The sequence below is a fragment of the Dipteris shenzhenensis genome, chromosome 27, assembly GCF_047967505.1.
Source record: "Dipteris shenzhenensis isolate YYH24624 ecotype China chromosome 27, Dip_SZ_1.0, whole genome shotgun sequence".
Taxonomy (NCBI): Eukaryota; Viridiplantae; Streptophyta; class Polypodiopsida; order Gleicheniales; family Dipteridaceae; genus Dipteris; species Dipteris shenzhenensis.
Genome location: NC_141622.1, coordinates 35,543,522 through 35,559,512, shown reverse-complemented (window position 1 = coordinate 35,559,512; position 15,991 = coordinate 35,543,522). Strand labels below are relative to the sequence as shown.

General features: G+C 42.9%; 1 protein-coding gene across 2 annotated transcripts in view; it reads left to right on the top strand.

The window, feature by feature from the left end:
* Nucleotides 1-3,822: 3,822 nt before the first annotated feature.
* LOC147884221 (Haloacid dehalogenase-like hydrolase (HAD) superfamily protein) overlaps nt 3,823-15,991 on the top strand; it is a 45,558-nt gene continuing 33,389 nt past the window's right edge. The window contains exons 1-2 of one of the 2 annotated variants that reach the window (XM_087398636.1): nt 3,823-4,057; nt 4,149-4,320. In XM_087398636.1, coding sequence (XP_087254762.1) covers nt 3,936-4,057; nt 4,149-4,320 — 294 coding nt within the window. In that variant the 5' untranslated portion in view covers nt 3,823-3,935. The remainder of the gene's footprint in view (nt 4,058-4,148; nt 4,321-15,991) is intronic. The other variant, XM_087398637.1, reaches the window with a different exon arrangement.

Here is a 15,991-nt window from a genome sequence, read left to right as displayed (position 1 = left end):
TCGATGTCTTGCATCAAGTTGGAGGTTAAGATTATTGAAAAGTTTTAATTTTGTGTAAGCTTAACCTTCAACTTTATGTGCTGCATCGAGTTGAAGGCTCTGTCTGATGCGTTTTGTTAGGCTTGTAGAATTTCATTTGAGTTCGATGACCTCATGCTTTTCAAAGCCTTCATCAAGAGCTCAAATCATGAGTTATTATTGCTTTACATCACTTTCCAACACCCTTCTATGTCATGCATTAAAGCATTTTGAACATAGGATCAATGCCACAAGGCATTTTTCTCAAGAATAAGTGAAAAATACTATTTTTATTGAATTCTCTTAATTGCTAAAATCCAAAAGTAGTGAACTTCTTTAGAATGCATTTCCTACATCTAAGATTGAGATGTTTTAGTGGCTAATTTTAGAGTCTTTTTTATTATTTTTTGTGATCTTTTCTTTACCAAATTGAAAAGCTGTGAAAACAAGCATTTTTTAGAAAAGATAATGTTAATTTTTTGGATTTTTTGAAAAATAACAAAATTTTTCAAAATCTTCAAGGGAATCTTTAAGGAGAAACATTTGCAATTACCCAAACAATGTGCAATAGTGTTTGTCTACTTGCAATGCATGGTCTTAACTTGTCTACCATAGCTCAACTTGCCATCTCTCAACTGCCTTCTTGACTCATCTAGTAGTAGGCTATCAAAATCTTGCACAATCGAGTTTGCTTATAAGCATCTTGGGAAAAAATTTTGATGATTCCCCCAACTACTTCTCAAATAATCCATAACCATAGAGGTACAAATATAAGGCTTCTATGATTGATGGAGAACTATTTGAAGGAGATACAAAGCTTGAATAACTATTGAGGAACCATTTGATCTAAAATTAGTTTCACTCCATCAACATGAATGATAGGCTAGATTCTCCAATTTGTTGTGATACTAGCGTTACCATAAAGTAAATGAAAGTCATCCATAAGTTTTCCACCCAGTCTTCAGTCCTAGTCCTCCGCTCTCATCCTTCTCTTTCTCATTTCTTCCCTCATATCCTCTTGAGGGTTGTGGAGCTCTCTCTAGAACCCACCCTTATAACTAACACTTGCTATTTGGCTGGAGCCATGTGTCCCACAATGGAATATCCATAAAATCCGTCTCATGAGTGTCCTTTGCATCACTTTAGTAATGCCTAAGCCTAGGAATGACCCTACGTCCAAGCCCTCTAATCCTCAATAATGCAAAGCATTACTGAGCTCTCTTGGTCTCCACCTTATCATAATTGATCCTTAAGATTCCAAATTATAGTTGATGTACCACAAGGCCCTAGGACTTTTCATGAGAACACAATTTGATTAGAGAGCCTTGGAGCATGACTCGAGATGATTAAGCATCCACTTGAGATAGCATTGCTACTAATACTTGCAATGGTTTACATCCCATGCTCCTTCGCATGCACACTTGGGAACAAATGAAACAAGGCTTTAAGTGCTTCATGTGGCTAAAACTCTATAGGACTTTACATCTCTCTACCACCTCACCCATGCATGAACTTGACTCACCATGGGAGATAGAAGAGTAGTGATTGAAGTGATTCTCCCCTCAATCTCGATTAATAGGGAAACCACTTAGAGAATTTATTAAAAGGAAGCATCAACACTCATCTATGCATAGGTTGAGATTCTTTGCTTTATCTTTTATAGAGCCATGGCTCAAAATATGGTTTGATAAACAAGGTAAATGGCACACTTGGTGCCTCTTGGTCCTTCATTAGGAAACTCTTGAGAAAAGTGTGATAGATGAGACCCCCACTTTAGTATGGCATCGATTTCCCCCTTAAAGATTGGTAGGTTGGTTGATCAAGTTCTTAAACCATGGCACTTGATCATTCATCGCGATGAAGAATGACCTCTCGATGGAGGGAGGATTCATTTAATGTGGTCATGGATATTCTAAGGAGTTGTAGCCATTGAGCAAAAGCCACCTTTTCATTTCTTTATGTGGACTATAAGATTTAATCCTTTGGATGATCACTATGTGTTAGCATCTCTTAGAGTTTGGTTATACTTAAAAACAATTAATTGAGCATATCTTTTACCCCTCGACTCAAATTACATTGATCTAAAAAGGGAGTTTTCTTAGCTCAGAAAGCTCTATGCAGCCATGCTAACATAGAAAAGAAATAACAAAGAGATGACACTTTTACATGTGTGAAACCACTATAGGGTGATCTCTTTACATAGAAACATAAATTTAGAGGCTTGATTTAACCTTCAAATGGCATTCAAACCCAAGATGCATCATGACAGTGCTTTGAAAGACATGGCCATGAAGTCATTTGGTGGCATTCTTTTATTTTATTCATTGGATAGCATTCCACAATTTATTTAGTTAGAAGATATTTGCCAATTCACACTTCTAATTTCCATAGTTATTGTGATCTAATTTGTTGTTTAGGTCCAAGAAAACAATGCCATCACTTGACATATAATTCAGATAAATGATGATCAAAATATCTTTAAAAATAATGAAAATAGTACCAAATTCTTTGGAGTCACTTGTAAATATTTGTGTTGATATGTTGAAGAGGCTAGTAAAGACAACGCTCAATTTTGATACAATTTGATCAAGTTATGCTTATTTTTCTTCAAAATATACTTGGAATGGAAATTATGTCCAAACATAGGACTGATGGGGTGGAAACTTTGCAAAAGTTGGTCTTTCATTGTGTGGAAGTTTGTCTTTGCCTTCAATTGGGAAAGATATATGGCCTTCTAAAGTTTGAATGCAAATACAGCAAAAGTGACCCATTTTGTCTTTAAGGACATGTGTGAACTTGAAACTATTTTAAGTGACCAGTTTGGTCTTTGAGGACATGTGTGAAATATTTTAAGGAATGTTATTGAGCATATTCTCTCGGTGATGTGGCATTTAATCTTAAGTAGGTTTAGCCTAGGCAAGTGCATCTCAGCCATTGTTGAAGAAGACCTTCTTGACAACTCTATCGATTGGTTGCACACTCACGCACTTGGTGGCTTCCTACTTGGTGCTTGACCAATTGCTTCTATCCTTGAAGCTTGGGTAAGGAATAACTGGGTCAAAAAAGGACTTATCGTTACTAATGTGAGACTTTCACTTAAAGGTTCTTTCATTTTCCTTTTTAAGAAGGCTAACATGGCATCTAGAGTCCTACAGGGCTCTAGACTGCAATCAACCCCTCTATCTGGAGATGTAGACACATTAATTCAAGCCAAATGATCAATGGTCTACAAAACTTTTGGTTTGGGTTGAACTCCCCAACCTTTCTCTTTCACATTATAACCAAGCCGCCTCTTATGTGCTGATCTAGAAGAGCTTGCCAACATGGAAAGGAATAGTTTATCAACCCTAGGAGGAATCCACAAGTGTGCGTCCAACTTGACTTACCTGAAGAGCTCCCATGTACTCCAGTTATACTTAATTAAAGGGGAGAAATTTTTAGAGAGTAATAGCTTGTGTATAAAAACCTTCCAAATTCTTGCTTTCTATGTGGAATCTGTAGCCACACTATCAAGAATTTTCCTCAAAAGAGATAATCCTCCTACTACCACTAAAGGACAATGGATTCCTAAAGCTCTTGAACCTAATAGGGCTATTGATTCTCCCAAAAACTAGGATATTAATCGAATTAAGCGCATAAAATAGAGGCATGCAATATGGACCGATTCTTATTCCGAAAGAGGCGGGATCGGACGACTGAGATGAGATCTCAGCCCCCTTAAGTCGGAAAAAGGACGTGAGAAATGGGGCTCTAATGAAGCCTACTTGGAGTTTAAGTGAGGATGCAATCATGTGTGCGAGATGTCCACGTGGGCTGGAATGTGATTGGGTGTAAAACACCAAAAGGGCCGGCCCTTAAAATGCAGCAGAGCACAACAATACATTTTGGGCAGTAGTTACTCTTTGCCTCTGTATACCATGCGAGGTGGGATGACCGAAGAAGATGTGAAATCAGAGGCCCTTCGTTTGCTCAATGCAGTCAATATCCTCCCTCGCCTTGTTGTCTTCGACCTCGACTATACTCTCTGGCCCTTCTATTGGTTCGTCGCCTGGCTTTTGCCTCTTCTGCCCATCACAAAATTTCCCAACGTTCCTCGGTGCCTGATAATGTTCTGCCCTCTCTATTTTCAGTGAATGCCGTTCGAAAAGTGACAGCCCTCGCCTGTATCCTGAGGCCAAAGGTATTCTGAATGCTCTGAAAGAAAGGGAAGTCAAGATGGCTGTTGCTTCCAGAACACCCACCCCGGACATTGCCAGAGTTTATCTCAACAAGCTGGATCTCAGTTCTCTTTTTGTGGATATGGTAAGTGCTTTGTTTTTTTTTTTTTGAATTGGAAAGACCAAGTTTGAGCAGCATATTTACTCATTGTGAAGGACATGGCCCCCAGGACTGGGGGGTTGGTGGTTGACCGTTTCGAGGGCGAGTGAATTAATTGAGAGATGTGCATGGGTCTTCCTAATAAGCCGCTCCTCTTGGCTTATAGAGCTCTTTGCATATGTGGCAGATGATCTGCAAGTTAAGAGCCTTGTAAGGCTTAGCCCCATTGTTGTGAGTGTACAAAGGGCAATGCTTGAAGATGAAGGAAGCACATTAGAATGATTTGTTTTTCCAATTCTTCTTCTTCATCCATCATCATCATCATCATCATCGCTTCTCTCCCTCTCTCTCTCTCAACTCTTCCGCCAAACCTTCATTGATTTTCTTAATCTAGCCATTACTTTTCTCATTCTGACCATTGCCGTGCATCTCTCTCTCTCTCTAAAATCTTTCACCAAGCTTTCATTCCTTTTTTCAATCTATGCCGCTGTTGAGGTAGTGCCCACAGGCATTCATGCTTCCTTGTTTCAATTTCTCTTATCTTTTTGCTTGCCCCTCTTCTCTTGTTTCTCTTTTTTTTTGGTTTTCTTGTCTTCTTTTGTTTTGCTGGAGTAGCTTTCCTACATGGTAGGAGGTTTCCAATGGAAGGAGGTTGGTCTCTTTCCTTCACAGTGAGTCTGCGTTAATGTTTCTGCAAACCCTCTTGCTTTGATCAGGAGTTGGAGTTGTGACCCTCTAGTTCAGAAACCAGAGAGTGCTGTAAGCTTATCTAGTCCTAGAGTACAATCACATTTTGATGTTGTTACTTTAAGCTGCATCTCACCGCCCCAGATCATGGTGCCACTCTTTTAGGCAAGCAGCTCCACCCAGCAGATCTGGCCCTAGGAAGCAACAGGACCGATGGGGGCCTGCAGCAACTTATATCTGGTCCAGATCTGGTCAATTATATCACAGAACAGGTCGGGTCTGTTCGGCCAGCAGCAGCGGCAAGGTTGGCCAGAACAAGGTTAGCCTGCTCCTCAGTTGGCTAGCTCCAGGAGGGACTTTTGCAGGCTATAAAAGGCTCCCATTCTTCATTCTCCATCGTCTCCAACCTTCAGCATCAGCCTCGTCATTCCAGCAGTATCTTTTGCAGGCTATAAAAGTCTCCCATTCTTCATTCTCCATCGTCTCCAACCTTCAGCTTCAGCCTCGTCATTCCAGCAGTATCCACAGTCCATGCTCCAGCCCTCCTGAAGGATCCAAGCCTCTCTAGTCGCCATAGCTAGTCATAGCCGCCTACAGTCAGCCGTAGCCCCTTAGCCAGGCCTGATCCACCACACACTTTTTTTGGGGGGTAATACTGTGTATTCCTGTGGGAAACCTCTAAAAGAGGTAAAAAGGTACAAAAGCACACTTATCTAAAAGGTAGTATGTCAAGAAAAAAGACGGGACAAGGTGGAAATTACATGCTAGCAGGTGGTGACATAAGGACAATATCCTCCTAAGTGATCCCCTGTTTTGCCAAAAAACCATTGAGTGAATCAGTGGTGCCATCAATAAGATGCAATTTCTTTTGACCCTTGTGTCACATGCACCAGGGTCAAGCCCACGGTGGCAGTGACAATTGGCTGCCTTGTCAGCCAATTGCAGCTCCCTACACAGCATATATATGGCAGGTTTTGGGGCCTCCAAAGGGCAGCAACAAGCATCAAAAGTGGGCTGGGTGAGGCGCCTTTTATAGGCTTAACCCACTCCAGGTCGGCCCCTAGGGCTGAGCAAACAGCCTGATCAGCCCAGCCAACCAGCCGACTGGCTGGTCGGCCAGTTAGGGCTGGTTGGGTTGGCCAGAACAGGCCCTTCCAGCCCCTATATTAGGAGGGCTGCTATGCTTGATGGAGTTTACGGTTTTCAACCTTATGAGTGACTACCATGAGATTGAAATTGCAGTATGTTGTGTTTTTAGAGGATGAGTTCGGGCATGTTCCTGGACTCATCTAGATATATGCTTTTGCCATATTAATGGACATGCAAATTTCACCTTGTGAAGTTTTCGTCCATGTTGCGGCCTGTTGGTATTGCGATAATTCTTTCTATCTCAAGTGGTGCGTTGCCCTATCAGCTAGATTTAGATGCTCGTCTGAGAGAGACTAAAATGAAATCGTTTATTCGTCACAAAAAGTTGTAGCTTGAAAGAAGAAATTTTGGACCACCTTTGGATTAGCTTCTCCTTTAGTGCTAGCCTTCGTCATGGCTGAGTCTGCCCTTCACTTCCGGAGTGCTGACAGAAACTCAGCACGAAGACTTTGTATAAATGGATGCTCAAGTATGTGTGGGTTCGTAGATTTGTATGTGTGAGAGCAATATGTTTATACTATGCTCTACACCCACTATTGGGCGCTGATGACGTCACTTGGGATGCCATAGTAGCTAGTCCTGTGATGGAGTTTATGGTTTTCAACCTTATCAGTGACTATCTTGAGAACGAAACTGCACTTTGTTGTGGTTTTTAGAGGATGAGTTTGGGCATGTTCGTGGACTCATCTAGATATAGTAGGCGTGGCCCCTCATTTCTGCACTCAGCTCCTAGCCTCCAAGAGCGCCTTTCAGCCAACATATGGGCGAGGTTGAGTATCCTGTTTCAGCAGCGTAGCTCCATCAGCAATTTTGTATGCCGATTGGGCAATCATTTACAACAGTAGTTAGGTCATTTATGCCATCAATATAAATAAAGAAGTGTACTATAGTTAGGTAGATCTCTGGTGTCTTTTATGCTTGAGTTCTTCCTTGTATGTTCATCTAATTTTTCCATAGCTAGTCCCCGCATGCTACATTGGTATCAGATTAGTATGGTTCCTTCTGATCTGAAATAGGTTGGAGGGAGTCCTGGTAGCAAAGCTCAGTAATGTGAACTCAGTTAGCAGAGGAGGAAGCATGCTTGGGATATTATCTAATTTCGTATTTTGTCCCTACCCTGGACTATTGGTAGCACCATACTCCATTAGCCTCTTCCTCCCTTCATCGCGCATCGGGCCAACTTCCGTCTTCACCCGTTTGCGTTTACAACTTGTGGGGCAAGGTAAGGGGGGATTCCCCCCCCTCTTGCAGTCGTTGTTGCAGTAGTTGATGGGTCTACCAGTCTTCCATCATGGACCCGTCCAGTATAGTAGCTCTCAGGCAAGTGTTCATGGAGCAGGCTGATCTCCGTGAGCATTATCGGCTCTTTTTAGAGCTCGTCCATGCATGGAAAGAAGACAAAGGAGGATGCAGTGACATTGGACTGTTTTTGGCTTTTGATGGAACAAGAATGCCTTGAGGCGGCCTTGCATTGATCCAGACATCATGCCAACTTGGCCGCATATGAGGTCCAGCGTAGGTGAGACGATGAGCAGATGCTTTTACAGCATCAACAATTTCTAACGACTTACTCACAGTTCCTCTCCTCACCATTAGCTACCGGTGTGAGTTCATCATCAGCTCAGGGATCTTCCACCCTAGAGCACAGTATGTTGGACTATCCTTCTGCAGTACCCACAGACAGTTCTTCATCAGCAAATAGTCCTTTATTTGCTTAGGAGTCTTCCATCTCCGAGCACAGTTCAATGGGACTGTTTTGCAGTAGCTCAGGAGTGGCCTCCCTTGGGTCTACCAGCCTAGGGGGGTAGTGCAGCCATGTCCACAGCCAGCTCTCAGGGAGCTTCCATCCCTATGGCTAGCTTAGCTCAGTCAGCATGCCCAGATGATGAGCCTCGTAACCAAATAAACTCTCAAGGCGATCCCATGTCTCCTTGGCAGTGGACTTGAAATCCACATGAGGCCAAGCAAAGACCAATGAGAGCAATGGCTCTTGCGTTTTGCTGCTTCCATATTTTGCCTTGTTGACATCACAAGCTCGCAGCACGAGGTAAATAACCAGCAAATATGTCGGCTGCTCTAGGGCTCCAAATAGTAGCAGCAAGCTCCATGTGTGCAAGGCGGCTAATGTAGATGCTCCTGTAAGCGTTGTAGCAGCTGGCTGATGTCTGCAGGTGCCCCAAAATGCAAACACAGGTCTCAAAATGTGCAAGGCGGCTATCCAAGGCACTCTGAAATGCTGCAGCAGGTCACTAATGTGAAAGTCGGCTAGTATAGGTGTGATGGAGGCCTTGAAACAGCTCAGAGGTGGCTGGAAATGCAGCTCTAAGGTGATTTAGGGCTTCAAAATGCTGGAGTAGATGAGTAAAACACCCGAAATGGAGCTCTGATGTAGGCGGATATGCAGCAACAGCACCAAAACTCTGATTTTGATGATGGAAAGCTCCATAATGACCCCAGGGAACCACACGTACAGGCGCGTCTTGAGAGATGTGCCGACCAGCAAAACAAGAGGCTGTTAAGCGCAGCTAGAGCTCCGAGATAGCTCGAATGGAAGCGGAGGCAATGGACGCACAAAACAAATGCAAACGGCTGACAAAGGAGAGGCGACTAGAGGCGAAATGAGCTGACTAGGAGGAGACAGCATAGGAGAGGTTTGAGCAAAATTAGGCTTAGTGTAGATGACGATGGCAGGACAGAATAGACTGGTCATTTTGGGATCTCGATCACTAACAATGGACTTAGGCATACCATGATGTTTAAAAATCTGTATTATGAAAAGCTTAGCCATATGATCTGCCTTTATGGTTTTGCGAACCGGAATGAAATGAGCTTGATTGCTGAATCTATTAATGATAGTCCAAATCCCATCATTCCCTGACTTTGATCTTGGCAAATCAAAAATAAAGTCCATTGTAATACTTTCCCATGGTGCCTGAGGCACGGGAAGAGGCATAAGTAGGCCAGGTGCCTTCCGTCTATCATACTTCACTTTCTGACACGTAAGGCATTCAGTAACAAACTGATGTATATCTTTCCGCATCCCTGGCCAAAAGAAATACCTCTCTAGTGCTAGAGTTGTTGCTGTAATTCCTCTGTGTCCAGCATAGGGAGGTGCATGGCATTCCTCCAAAATCTTTTTCCTCATCTCCTGGGTGATGCATAGGCAATCATCTTTCATTAGATACCCATCTTTCAGGGAATAGTGACTGGTGGATTGCCCCTCTTGCATTTGCTGTAAAATTTCACCAAAATGTCTGATAAACCTTCTGTAGTAAGAACACAGGCCTAGGAAACTTCGAACTTCATACACAGTTTTCAGCTCTGGCCATTCCTGAATGGCACGGATCTTTGTTGGATCCATTTTTATCCCATTCTTGGATATTATATGCCCTAGATAATGGATTTCTTCCAAGAAGAATTCACTTTTCTTGCTGTTTGCGTAGAGCTGATGATTTCTCAGCTCTTGAAACACTATAGCAAGATGTTCCCTGTGCTCTTCTTCTGTCTTAGAAAAGACTAAGTATCATCAAAGAAAGTACCCGTGAAATGCCTGTACTTTCGGAAGATGTGATCCATCATTCTATTGAATGTGGCTGGAGCATTTGTCAACCCAAAAGGCATCACTAAGTATTCATACAACCCAAATGTAGTGCGGAATGCTGTCTTGTGCACATCCTGAGGCTGTATCCTCACTTGGTGATAGCCACTCTTTAAGTCTATCCTGCTGAAAACTGAAGCTCCATTTAACTGATCCAGCACATCATCAATGCGCGGAATAGGGAATCTATTCTTGATGGTCATTTTGTTCAGTGCGCGATAATCGACGCACATACGGAATGAACCATCTTTCTTCCGTACTAGCAGTACAGGGGAACAAAAAGGAGACGAGCTGGGCTGAATCAACCCTTTGGACAGCAAGTCCTGTACCTGAGCCATAATCTCCTCTCTCTGAGTCGCACTGACTCTATAAGGTGGTTTGTTTGGTGGCTCACTACCAGGCATTAATTGTATTTGATGATCTTCTGGTCTCTCTGGGGGTAACTCCCCTGGCAAAGCATCAGAAAAGCAATCTTTAAAGTTTACAAGAAGCTGAAACTTATCTTTGTCTGCATCATTCATTTCAGCATGCATATCATTCTCTTTTACAAAAACCATGTACGCAGAAATTGCAGACTTTATTGCTTTACCACATGTAACATCAGATACAATGGGGATAGTGTCCCCTTTATTCCTGGCAACTAAACGCTGATTTTTCCCCCATGCACAAACTCCAGCACTCTTTTAGGAAGAGTCAACTTCACTGCCTTGCGATGAAACCAAGGCATTCCCAAGACTACATCATGATGTTTCAGTGGAGAAATGAAGAAGTCTTCTTGATCCACATAACTCTGAACATGAAGACGGAGCTTCCCTATCAAGGGAGTGACTGGCACAGGATTCCCACAGAACATCTGATCGGCATCCAAAGCCCTGCCCAACTCCTCCGTCTTTATTCCCAGCCTCAGGGCTAGATCCTCTGATATGAAATTATCAGTAGCCCCTGGATCAAATAAAATTAGCGCTTGCTGGTCTCTGACTTTGCCCCATGATAGCAGCAATTCTCGTTCTTCTGGGTTTGAAACATGACCCAGTATGTCAGGAATTCCTCCTGCCATTGGCTTTTGCGGTCCTCGTGGCTTCTCTGCCTCTTTTTTCTTCGAAATTGAAGGCTTTTCTGGGCACTGGGCAGCCACATGCCCCTCTTTGTTGCACTCGAAGCATTTCCCATCTCTACGGAATTCAGCTATCTGTTCAGGGGTGAATAGAGATTTGCCTTTATAAACCTTTGAAAACTGAGTACCCCTCGGCTTCTGAGGCTGAAACCCTTTCTTTTCAGCCTTGGGGTACTCTTTCTTTTCTGATTTTGAAAAATCAGTTTTCTTTCTATCAGCACGTCCTGCATGCAAGGATAGCACTGTAGATGGATCTTGTAACGGCACAAGACTAGCTACTGAAGCTGAATGCATAAGGTCTTGAATGTTTTGCCCCCAAAGCATTCACTACTGCCTGAATTCTTGGAGTGACACCTGCTCTGTACTTTCTCATTTGGGTCCCTTTGGAGATCTTTTTGAAAGGTGCAACCTGCAAATAAGCATCCCAAAACTTTTGGTTGTACACATCCACTGTATCTCCTGCATCCATATGCAAACTGTCCCAATCTTGAAGAACATGGTCTCTAAACTGTTTAGGCATAAACTGCTGGTAGAAGGCTTTCTTGAAGTCCTTTTACTTTCTTGGGGCTGACCCATCTGTGGTCTGTGCACTCCACCATGCACTAGTTGTTGCTGTCAAGTGCAAACTGACCATTCTTAACTTGGAGGATTCTGAAAACTTTTCTGTGCCGAATGCAGCATCAAACTGCCTGATGAACTGCAATGCTTTGTCTGTATGACGTCCATTGTAGGTCATAAACTTGACAGATTTACCTCCCTCTTTAAATTCCTTGGTCTCTCTCGAAGACTTTCTCTTCCTAGACTTCTTGTGTTTCCTTCTTTTCTTGGATGGTTTATCTGATAAGGAAGAAGAAGATACAGAAGTCGAACTCGGGGTAGAGATAGGAGATCGGTGATGATGCCTCGATCTCTTCCTGCTATGAGACCATCCCCTATGAGATCTCTCTTTCTCAGGCTGTACATGAGAGTGCGCCTCTGGCATTGGCACGTCATATGCTATATTAGGCATAGCTTCTGCTTGAAACAAATGCTGAGCCCTTGGATCTTTTCTGAAATTTTCCATCTCTTGCATACGAGCACGTACCATCTGTTCAAATTCTTGTTGAGTTTGCTGCACACTTCTCTGTCTTGGATGTACATCCCTATCTTGTGAATCCCACTGAATAGGTGATTGATCCATATTCTGAGATCTGCAAATTTTTCACATAGCGTGTAGGTAACTGATGCACAACTACCTTTGCTTTTCCGACAGAGAAATACCTCAACAAGAGGTGTCTTGCATTCACAACTTGTGCCAGTAATTGGGCTATCAGTTCAAAGCATAAACCCACAAAATTGCTAAAGCATCAACAATTGTAGTGCCCCTTTTCTGGCTACTGCAAATGACTTCAAAATGCATCTGTTTTCCCCTCTTTTCTCTGCTCAAAGGCATGCATATTCTTTTTCTGCAAATCTCTGATTTCTCTGCTTTTCTCTGCTTTTTTGCTGCTTTTCTGACAGTAAAAGTCTGCTTTCTCTGTTTTTCTATGTTTTCTCTGCTTTTCTGACAGTAAAAGTCTTACAGGCAGGTGAAATCTGCTAGCAGAAACAGTCTCTGCAACTGTCCTTTTTTTTTTTTTGGGTGGTGAAAGAACAGTAACCAGATGGAGTAACTGGCTAGTTACTCTAACCAGACTGACTGGTTTTGGTCTGGTTAGTCTGCAACTAGACTAACTGGACTGGTCACAGTCTAGTTACAGTAACCAGACTGGTCTGGTTGAGTCAACTAATTGGACCTCTAACCAGTCCACTAACCAAGGTTAGGCTAGATAAACCCAGGGTCTGCCACATCAGCTACCTGATCTGGATGCCACATGTACTGCCACGTCAGCTGGTGCCTTGCCTGCCACGTCACCTTGGTTGCCACGTTGGCTTCCACATCAGCCTAAGGTTGAACCTTGGCTGAGAAAATACGCGCAAACGACGGAATTCTCAAGAGTTTCGCACATCGCGCCTTCACGTCCGACGAGAAAAGAAAGAAGAAAGCTTCCATCAGCACTCAATGTAACCAGCGCAACTAATCTCCATTATGAAACTTATGTCGAGCCACGGGCCTGCTCCATATATGCCTTCATGGAAGCCTCGCCAATCGTTGCGCAATATATAACGGGATCACCCACGCAATGAAACCATCTGCTCAACAATTCGCCATAGCATAGCCTCCTCGAGCGTTATCGTCTTCACCAGGGTATGCAAAATGACACAGGAAGCCAAAAATCACTTCCAGCGTTCACGCGATACCCAGCAACTACTTTGCTCGTTGGCAATTTGATCGCTTCATTCGCTTTGACTCTCCGTTAGAGGCGTCCTTACGCCGTCATAGGCATGAGGCCCCGGGCCTACTAGCCAGCACCCCTTGTGCCCACGCCATCACCAACGTATCTTGCCTCGGGTCACCGTACGCTTTGCCATCATTCACACTTGCGTATAGTCTAGCTGTCTTCCTTTTGCTTTTCATAAAAGTTTTTGTTTACCTCTTTTTTCTTCTCTTTCATTTTCTCTTTTATTTTCTTTGTAGATTTTTGATCTTTAGAACAACAATTTTTCTAAATTTGTATGATTGGACTTATTCTAGTCTTACAAAGGTATATATAAGTCCTATTACATGCCACTAAGGGCCACTCTGGAGTCTTCAAAGCACTTGGTCACACGAACCGCCTCCTAGATGCTTGTTAGGCTCCCGTAGCGCTTAGGAAAAATAACTCTTCCTAGTACCTACAACAATTAATTAAAGCACACCACCATGGCACCCATTAATTGTTAGCGCTTTGCATGCAAATAACACACTGTGGACTAATTCTAGTCACGGTGGGCGTCCCCACTGAACACATGTGCACACCTTAACAAATATAAATATATATATTTATTCTCTGGTTGACCGGAGTCAACACTCTTGATTATAATTAAGGAGCTTTGACCAAGGGTCGAGGCGCCTTAATTATAGCCAAGTCTCCCCAACCGAAGTTGGCACATCTTGGTTAACCGGGGTTAACCCTCTTGGCGCATGCCAAGTCTTGTTGACCGAAGTCAACACTCTCTGACCGTAGTCAGCTCTGTAGTTCTCTGGTTAACCGCAGTTAACCCTCTTGGTAATAAACCAAGTCTCCTTTACCGAAATCAGGTTTACTTGACTAGAGTCAAGCATCTTTGACCATAGTCAATCCCTTGACCATTAAAAGAACTCTTTGACCATAATTAACACATATAAAACACTTTAATTATGATCAAATAAATGGTCAACTGTACTTTGACTTAGGATATTTACATTGTGGTGACAACCCCATTCAATAGATTCATTAGAGGGGTGCCCAGCTGCTCCTCTTTCATAGTAGCTAATCCTTGCTATGCGTGATGGAGTTTATGGTTTTCAACCTTATGAGTGACTGTCATGAGATTGAAACTGCACTATGTTGTGTTTTAGAGGATGAGTTTGGGAATGTTCCTGGATTCATCTAGGTATATGCCTATCGTATTAGCGGACATGCAAATTTCAACTTGTGAAGTTTTCGTCCATGTTGCGGCCTGCTGATATTGCGATAATTCTTTCTGTCTTAAATGGTGCGTTGCAATATCAACTAGATTTAGATTCTCGTTTGGGAGAGACTAAAATGAAATCTTTTAGACTTCACAAGCAGTTGTAGCTTGAATGAAGAAATTTGGACTACTTTTTGATTAGCCTTCAGCCTTCTCCTTTAGTGCTAGCCTTCGTCATGGTTGAGTCTGTCCTTCACCTCCGGAGTGCCGACAAAAACTCAGTACGAAGACTTTGTATAAATGGATGCTCAAGTATGTGTGGGTGTGGATTTGTATGTGTGAGAGCATATTTTTATACTATGGTCTACACCCATTGTTGGGCGTTGATGACGTCAGTGGGGATGTCATAGTAGCTAGTCCCTACTATGCGTGATGGAGTTTATGGTTTTCAACCTTATGAGTGACTATCATGAGATTGAAACTGCACTATGTTGTGTTTTTAGAGGATGAGTTTGGGAATGTTCCTGGATTCATCTAGGTATATGCTTCTGTCGTATTAGCGGACATGCAAATTTCACCTTGTGATTCTCGTTTGGGAGAGACTAAAATGAAATCATTTAGACTTCACAAGTAGTTGTAGCTTGCAGATTTGGATGTCCCAGCTTGAAACCAGAAAATCACGCTTGGGTAGATGTAGCACTCTCCCTAACAGAGCTGCAATAGAGGAAAGATGGTAGAGCAAAGGTATTGGCAAACCTTCAGAGTGACCCAGACATTACAGAAATGCATGAGATTCTTGATTGGGTCAAAAAGGGGATCCCAGGGCATAGCATATTGCAAAGAACCTTGCACCATGTACCCCGGTTTTATTGACTAACTGATAAATCAGCGCATTGTGCGTAATAAAAACCTTTGCCAAGAAACACAAAGGAATTGATTTTGTGAACTCTTATTGCTGCTGATGACCATGCATGTAATGAAGACAAACTCATTATCCTTCCCTTCGAGATGTTGTGCTTGAGTAATACTATCGAGAAAAGACTTCGAAGGGAGATCCCTACACATCAACGAACTTGGATCTGCAGCCGCAAACTCAGAATCCTCACACGCCCGGTTGCTCACTTGCCGGGATCATCATCAGGATTCTTCTTTATGCAGATGACGTGGCACTCTTGTCGTTTCTTTCTTTCTTTCTTTCACACAAATGGCGTAGGAGATCCCTTGTAGCAACGGAGAAGGAAAACTTGAGAAGTCCAATTTGAGTGTCTTGACAGGCGGAAGAGAATTCGAGAGTTTGACATCCCGTTTTTTCCTAGCATAAGTTGATAGGGAGGCAACCGGAGCTCCAGCCACCTATAAATGGAGAGAGAGAGAGCAAACCTTACACACATTACACTGAGAGGGAGAGAGAAACAAGAGAATTGCAAGTGATCTCAAGCAAAAGCTCCTCTACACCTTGGGGAAAACCTTTGCACAACAGGCTGCTCAGGAGCTCCATAAGACTGATCAACAGCCACCAAGCTGAGATGCACAACATGGCTAGATGAATTGCTCCAACAGATGGAAGAACTGCTCCACCAAGATGGTTGGAAGGA